Below are 8,365 nucleotides of genomic sequence, written 5' to 3'. Positions count from 1 at the left end.
CGTGTCCCCCGGGGCCTACCTCTCCTCTGCCAAACCCCGTGAGGAGCAGGGTGCCGGCAGCGGGCCGGCCTCGCTTGAGAAGGCGAGAGCGAGTGCTGGGTTAGCTCAGCCCTTCGGTTATCGTTAATTGAAGCTGTAAAACACCGCATATAGTCTGGGCATGTACAGGTAGGTGTTCAGGCTTTGGCCTTCGGTGACACTTGGCTTGTGATCTTCGCTAAGAAGCTGTGTTTCGCCGTAGGAACTTTGGACCGTGTTTTACAAAGGGCTTTTGGGGTGAAGGACTTTAACTTGCTTGCCTTGCAGAGGAGGGTATGGGCTGCCACTGTTCCTGCAGCTCTCCACGGCGCTCGTCGAGACAAAGTGGGACCTCGGGAGCCAGCGAGATGGAGAAAGGAGCCACGTGCGGCCCTCTTCTGTGCGAAAGCCCTTGTCTTTCTGCTGGGCTTGTGGCTTCCTGTTGATCGCTATTGCTACGCTCCGTAGGTCTCTGTTACGCCGTTAGGATAAGGTCATATCGGTGATGTCATGTTCGTCGTCGGCCTTTCATGTGGTCTCGTGGGAGCGGTGCTTGGAGGAGGTTAGAAAGATGACGTTTTGCGCCAGCTTTCTGGCAGCGAACCTAATTTTAAAAGCACTTTCTATATAGCAAGAGAAGCGCCGAGCAGCGTCAAGTGTAGGTGTGGAAATGCAGACAAAGAAGTTGCCGCTCTCTTCCTGTTCCCTTTCTGTGTTATTCTTTATTGGTTTGGGGGTGGTGTGTCTCGTTTGCTGATCGGCTCTGATAACGAGCGGTTATGCTGTCTGGTCTCTACATCAATGTGGCTTTTGTTTCTTCTTTTTTTTTTTATTTCCCTTGAACGTGGAAGAAACAGTAAAATTGCTCAGACCAGCGTGGTACTAAAGAAATGCCCACTGAGTGCCGATGCTTAGGCAGACTTTTGTTTTCTCTTCCTACATTTATTTTAGGCTTTTAGCAGTCACGGGTGGGTTTTTTGCTGGGTGTGTCAAAGGAGAACCAAAGGCCCTGCTGCAGAAATTGGCAGGTAGCTTCCTCTGATGCGGACAAGCCCGTTTCTGTTCAAGCAGAAAACATCTTTTGCAAGAAATCGTGTTTGAATGTCTTAAGACTTTGCACATGTGTCATTGGGGATGGCGGGTGGGGGAGTGGGAGATGGAAAACGGAACTGAAAACAGTTAAAACCGTCCTTTGAGAGAGAAATACAAACTGTTGGGCTTCGAGGACCGATTAGGCTGCCGTGTTTATTCTCCGCCGGATCAGGATTGTTCCCTCTAGTATATTTTTCAGTACTTTGAGTCACTTAAAAACAAAATAATGGAGTTTGCATTAAAATAGGATCATTGTTCCTGAAGAGTTCATTTGCTGCTTCTGCTTTTATTTCTTATCTGATGTCACACTGTTTGGCTTGTGCTAAAATATTTAGCCTCTGTGGGGAGGGCTCGTATCCTGAAAAGAATTAGGGCTACAAAAGAGGAAGGAGCAGAAGGAGTGGAGGGAGGGCTAAAAATATTGTTACCAAATATACTTGCATGAAAGGTTTGCGTAAGGAGGTCCTTCAAAATTCTCATTCAAGGGAGACTTCTGCTTAGAGACCGCCTTACGTAAGTTATATTAGTTCCACTAAATATTTGTCAAATTTCTTAGAAATACTAGTCTTTTCATCTCCTTTTATGGCCCAGAGCTGTGCCGGCTCATTGCACGGGCTAGAAGCTCTTGCTCTTTCCTCCACCTGCTTTGCATGTGTCTGTGCTCCAGCCCAGCAAAGCAATGTTGGTTGTAGGGCAGCTTGCTCTGCCTCGAGCAAGGCTGGCCGGAGCTGCATCCTTCACCGATCGTTTTCCTCTCTAAAAAATGAAGATGCCGCAGAGTCTTTTCCTAGCACCCATCGTAACCAACTGGTTGCGTTATCTCGAATGAATTCAGCTTAAGTTTTATGCCGGCCTCTGTCCTGTAATACTGTAATTATGTAAGGGCGATGCAGTTGGCATGTTACTTCTGATGGATTTTCACCAAGATTAAGTTTATATTCTTTCTGTTGCTGTCTTCGTGAGGTATAAAAAGAACTTGAAATGTCTGCAGCCCGAAAACACCAGCTCTGAAATACCAGGAATGCTGAGTTTGATCTGGGCTTTGCTGGAGGCCTCACTGCTGTGTCTGAAAGCGTGTCTATTGTAAGTCCTAACCCCCTAACTGAAAGAGTAATGATAACCGGAATTACGTAGTGTTCTTTATCCAAATTTAATTTTTTTTTTTTGCACAGAGAAAGAGAATTTCCAGACGCTGTTTATCAGACCAAAGGAGCTCCTGATTCCTTAAGAGAGCTGTAAACAAGCATAAACCTTATGGCGCTTACATTTAATATTTTTTTAATTTTTTCAATTACGTGCAAGTTTTAAAACTAAATATAGCCCTTCAGGCAGTGCCGGGGTGCTCCCACAGCCCCACTCTAGGTCGCTGTATTGCAGGTTCCCTACATGGGTAGCTGTGCTCAACTCAATCTGTGCTGGCAGCTGTGCGCAGATGTGGGACGTCACGGCTGTAGAAGGTGTCGAGGGCCTGAAATGTACCTTGTGGTCGATTGGTTTTCTTGCTGTGTTGGAGGCTGCTGGGTTACTGTGACAATAGTTTTAATTTGTTGCTGTTGGAAGCATTTACGTCGCTGTAAAAGGCACTGGAAAAGGCCTAAGTAAGATTTTTCTTTTAATGAATAGTAGCTGTTCCTGCCCTGAAAAAAAAAAAAGTCCTGTAGTTTTTCTCAAATCTGGTGGGGTTGTGTGCTTTTTTTTGTTGTTGGTTGATTGGGGGTTTTTTTTACATCTTAAATTTTCTCGACCTTTTCTTATTCCGCTTGTCCCCCAAAAATGAAGCTGACAGACACCGGTTGGGGTAGTGTAACGTAATTCTTTGTAGTCTTTGAAGTGGAAGAATCTCAAAGGTGAACAACAAAGGAAAAGATATTTGTATTCTTTTATTCTTGTTAAGGCATGTGACTGAAAACCAGGAAAACTAGGTTCCATTCATGGCATTGTACAGGCTTCCTGTAGGAATTTGAAGTAGCTGTTGAATCCGACCTTCGCTACGTTGGCCAGTCATCATGCTGATCAGAAAAGTGACTTCCTTTGCTGTCAGCGGCTAAAAATCCTGCATGCACAAAGTTGTCTTGGTTTAAAAAAGAAATAAAGTTGGAGAAAGTGCTCTTGAAGTGGTAGGAAGAAAGCTGCAGTGCTGAGGAGGTGACCTTGTTTGCCTGAGAAAAGCTGGCATGGGGCGTATACCCAAAATTATATAAGCATGTATCCAGACTTAAAAAAAAACAACCACCAACTTTTGGAGATTTATCTTGGAAGGTTTTGGTTTAATCTCTAAATCATATGAAGGACTTACAGAAGTCTACTGTGGATCACCTGAAAACTGTTTCCCCAAATGTAAAGTTGATGATGGTGATTTTCCGTGGCAATCTTGCCATGGCCTTGAGAAGGACTTGAGAAGTTTAACTAGAGTCTTCAGTGCCCCCTGCTACTTTCTTCACACTAAAAAAAAGACATGTTTAAATGCTAAAAGCTCTTTCGAATAATGCAAAAAGAGGGGTGGCGTCTGAAGACATGAACAGAAAACCTGAAAGGTGCTGGCAGGGACAGAAGTCTGTCCGGGGGAGAGCTGCTGCATCCCGGAGCGTATTGACTGTCTTCAGATAATGATTGCTGGAGTGTATTTGCTAATGCATTCCAGGGTCATGACTATCCAAGTAACATGATTTTCCAAGCGTTTATATCCTTGATAAAGCTGACAATAAATAGTGGGTTGTTTTTTTTTCTCCCGAGGACATCACTCAAGTTGGAGCTACTTAACTCGAAAGCCCGATGCTTCTTGTTCCTCAGTGAGAATAGTTTGGATGATGGCTGCAGAACTTGAAACGGGCAGGGCAGTCTCCAAACCCCCGATGAGTAAGAGGAGGAGGAATGATATCATCCCATTTCACCGATTAAATTGATAATGACAAATCTGCTTTGCATGAGACAGCCGTGCAACTAAAATAACATTTTGATGCATATTTAATGATCTTGAACTCCTTTTTGCTCTTTGCTTTTGAATGTGGGCTCTTGAGCAAAATATTACTTTGCTTAAAATAGTCCTGTAGCTTGAAAACAAAAAAAATAATTCTGATAAGTTGGTAGCTGATAACTATCTAGCATAGCTGAGCAGCCAAATAAAAACAATAGCTATCACTCTTGGGGAGTAGAAGCAGTACTAAAACAATCCTGGAGCAAATACTTGTGTTAGCTGAGTACAGTACATAGATGTAGGATAATTGTAGTCCTTTCGAAAAGACCTATGTGTCTGGTTTTATGTCTCGATGTGTTGTGATAATAATGGTACTGAATTACTGACAATACTTATGGAGCCTTGACTGGTTATTAATTGCTGACCTGTAAGAAGTAGTCAACATAAACATAGCTAACTAGACTGAATTGCGTGGGTTTTTTTTAAAGACTGGATGCTTAAGATGTACGCTCTCAGAAATAAGTTTAATTTGCTTGTCTGAAGTCAGCGCACGACTCTGTCAGTTGATTGCCGCAGACAACAGAGACCACAGGTTCAGGTAACTTAAGTGAAAGCTGAAAAAGCAGTTACACTTCAGATTTTTATTTTATTTTTTTTGGCATCTTCCATATCAAGCAGGTTATTAGATGCTGTATGAAATGGCTTGTTCTAAAGACTGAAAGAAAACTCGAGCTATTTGTTGAAATCCAATCTAAAAAGGTCTTTTTCTAAGAAGTTGAAGTCTCGTTACTTTTTAGAGCCTGGAACTCCGGGAACTGAAACACGTGAGCATACCATGGCCTGGCACAGTCTTGAAATCGCTGCTGAAGTTTCAGTGGCCTATTGCTCTGGTACTGTCTAACAAACATCATTTCGGTTCTCCTTGTCACTTGTGCGACGCAAGGAGCCTACTCGAGTTGCAAAGTGTGCGAGAAGGCTGCAGGTTCTTCAGCTGGGATCATAAATCCTCAGTCGTAAATGCCGCTCTTGTCTGGCTTGTTGGATGGGAAGCCCACCAAACGCAGTGCACGCTCGGGAGATTTTTTTCGCTTTTGTGTAGTTCTGCCAGGAAGTCTGTCGATTTTAACGTATGAATACCAGAAGTGAATACCTGCATAAGTAAGATTTTATTATTTTTTTTTTGGATTAAGCTGAAATTAATAAAAATCTTCAGAGGCAAAATGCTAACTTCTGATCCTCTGGTCCTTTTGGTTTTCTTTTATAACTGCTGTGTTCTAAAAGAGTATGGTTTTTTTAACTTTAACATACACAAGAAATCATGATGAATGTGCTTCCAGACTGCACTGGATTAACCTGTCTATGGCATGAGAAAACAGTGATTAATTTTTATTTTTTTAAGCCGTTAGTAAAGTCAGCAGATGTTGTGTGTTGCCTTGTCTTAGCCCCTGTTACTCTCTCTTCTAGTACACTGTGGTCTGAATTTCTGGAAGAGAAACTTTGTTCTAAACAAAGTGTTGGATATCTCAAAGATCTTAAATTTGGTTTTGATGTAATACCTCCACCCCACAAGGCCTGTTTCCCATTGCAGGCAAAAAATTTAACAGAGATAGGGTTGCAAGCTTGCTGTAATAAAAAAAAAAGGCTGCTGAGCACTGGAACGGTTTTATTTAATCAGAAGAAAAGGCCAAAAAGTTCTAAATCGAGTATTTGTTTCCAATTTCAGTTTCTCTTCAAGAATGTCTTCCTTTTCTCTCTCTTCAGGTGTTCCTTTTAAGTCCATGAGACCTTGCCAGTGTCCGAGATCTCAGTTTCCTTCGCGGGTGCCAGTCGGTAGTTGTGCGGTCTGCACCAAGTTCTCTTTGAACAAAGACACAGTATCTCTTCCTTTTTACCTTCCAGTTCATTTTACATTTGACAATATACTGTGGGATTTCGTGTAGAAAACCACAGCTCTAGCAGCGTTTTTGAATCAGGGATTTGGTGTGGGTGAAGATTTGTGTAGGTTTTTTGCAACCTTTCTTTTATTGGCCGTCTTAGCATGTTGAATGGTGGTCTCTTTTCTTATCCTCCTTGGGCAGGGCAGCTTTCCCAATGCTGTTGCTCACACGGATCCATTTCATTCACTTGATCAATGGTCTTAACAACAACTTTTTTGACTTAACTACTTGCTTTGCTACTACTGTATCTTTCTAATTTTGCTCAGCAATTGCTACCTTAGTCCTGGAGTCCTGGTGCTGCAATAGAGAAAGTAATTAATAATACAAGTCGCTGCCCTCTGGGGTGGTTTTTTTTTTTTTTGCTGCGTGTAACTTGTTTGCTGAGTTGCCATCTGTCTGGGGAATTGGAGTATTCCTCTGGCCGTGAGATTGCTGATTTGATAGATTGTCCCAGCCCGACGTGGAGAAGGAAACAGTGTGCAGGCTGACAACTTCATTCTGTACTGACTTGATATAGAAATCGATTGATAAATTGATACATACCTAAGAAATCTTTACTAAAGAGTTTGTACAGAGTTCCTGAACCAGGCTTTTTTGTTTTCCAGAAGAGGGACACATCCCCGAGAACTTGTTTGCAGCCTTCCCTTGGGAAGCTTTCTCCAGCATCATCAGAGACTCTTAAAGCTCCCCTCTTTTCCCATCCGTTAGCTTGGCAGCAATAGAGCCGAACAAAGTCCTGCTCCCTGTGGCCTGGCACAGCAAAGCAGTTGACAGTGATGCCTTGACTCTTGGTTAAAGTACTTGAGATCTCCAGGTTGTCCTCCTTCCCGTGCGACTGCCGCGCTGGGTGCGCTCAGCTTGAGATGCTAGTCTGGAAAATACCTTGTCTGAAAACCCTTCTGCAGTTCCAGCTGGATGATGACAAATAGGAAAGTCGTATATCATCTTAGCATTTGTACGTGTGTGTATACAAAGCGAAAGAAGTGGTCGGTTGGTCCTCAGAAATGGGTAAGCGTGATGGAATTATAATGGGAGCAGTCTTGGTCGCTATATATAGCGTGAGTCGTAGTGAAATGTTCCACAGGCAGGCACAGGGGTTTGGTAACTGCAGCGTAACTAAAAGCCTTTGGTTGCAGTGGTAAGTTAATGATGGGGTCGAGAGGCAGGAAAAAAAATGTCTTTGGTATAAAATGCTCTAATTTTTATTTTTCTTGAAAGGCCTGTATGTCATCTTTCCTTCTCTTGGAGTAACTTTGTCAGAGCGGGTGTCAGTGGAGTTTTTCTTTCTCCTCTACGCCAGTTGCTAATGTCCCTACTTGTAGCATCGCTTATTGTTGTGTCCTTATTAAAAGTGGAAGATGGTTATTAGCAGCGTACAGCACTTCTGAGGTACAGTCGTTGTCTGAAACCGTTAATACAGCCACACTCCAGAGCAGAGAGCCAGAACTTTTTTCCCGAGTTTTGGGCTGTAATGGTATCAGTATTGCGTTTTTGGATTGTAAATTTGAGGAGAAGCTCTGCTTGGTGAGTTCTCATTATGAAGCATCCCTACTGTGACAAATGGAAAATTTCATCTAAAAAATACAACCTGATGAAGGGCAGGAGCACATACTAGCGCTTGGGTAGCGTGTGGGGGAAAAGCCTTTGCCCGGGGACGTTAATCTCGCAACTCTACGTGCGTATTTCAAGTGGCCACCTCCAAGGAACCGTACCTTGGGTACCACCAGGGAGGAGATTGCTTTAGTTTGTGAATGAAACAGCTGTTGCTTAAAATCCACATCCATCCATGTCCCCATTTAAGCAGTTCGCCTGCTCTCTTCTTCTTTGGGGACAGTCATCTTCTGTTCCCAAACCTGCCAGCGACCTGCCCCATGAGCAAAACCCAGCTACAAGCTCCCCCTTCTCTTGGTGTATTCAGATTTGTTAGCTCTCTGGCATGTATCATGTCTAGTTGTCACACGGGAGCCCGCATCTTACCAGCTAATTAACCCAAAGAGTGACCAGACTATTATCTGTACTATAGGATGCTAACGGGGAGCTGTTAAAGCTCTTGGTCTAATCCTGTCTTCAGGACGGATGCTGTGCTCTGTGATGAGGTCTGTCTCGGCTTACCTCTGGCTGTAGAGAAAGCTGCATAAAAATACATAAAAACTTGCTTTCAAAAAGTTCTATTTGAGAATTATTATCTAAGATTAAGCAGTCTTTTAAAATTGTTTAAAAACAAAATTTAACAACAGTATTTTTACAACCTTCGTTCCTAAAATCAAAATGCCGGAGGGGTGATAAATAGCTGCCTGAGTACGTGGCTCTAGGTTTTTGTGCAGATCAGCATCTTTTGCAAGTGCAGAGAAATTACTTTCTTCATCTTCCTGGAAGCAACTAACTATATTCAACAGCCAGTTAG

The 8,365-nt window shown here is 43.0% G+C and overlaps 1 protein-coding gene across 1 annotated transcript in view; it reads left to right on the top strand.

Moving 5' to 3' along the window:
- Window positions 1-160: 160 nt before the first annotated feature.
- LOC104158918 (RNA-binding E3 ubiquitin-protein ligase MEX3C-like) overlaps window positions 161-8,365 on the top strand; it is a gene marked incomplete at its 3' end in the record, with an annotated part of 15,196 nt that continues 6,991 nt past the window's right edge. Inside the window, 2 exon segments of the mRNA XM_009696687.1 lie at window positions 161-168; window positions 307-482. Coding sequence (XP_009694989.1) covers window positions 161-168; window positions 307-482 — 184 coding nt within the window.

This window comes from Cariama cristata, unplaced genomic scaffold (genome assembly GCF_000690535.1).
Source record: "Cariama cristata isolate BGI_N322 unplaced genomic scaffold, ASM69053v1 scaffold40923, whole genome shotgun sequence".
Taxonomy (NCBI): domain Eukaryota; kingdom Metazoa; phylum Chordata; class Aves; order Cariamiformes; family Cariamidae; genus Cariama; species Cariama cristata.
Note: the sequence above shows the minus strand (reverse complement) of the source record. Positions and strands in the feature narration are given on the sequence as shown.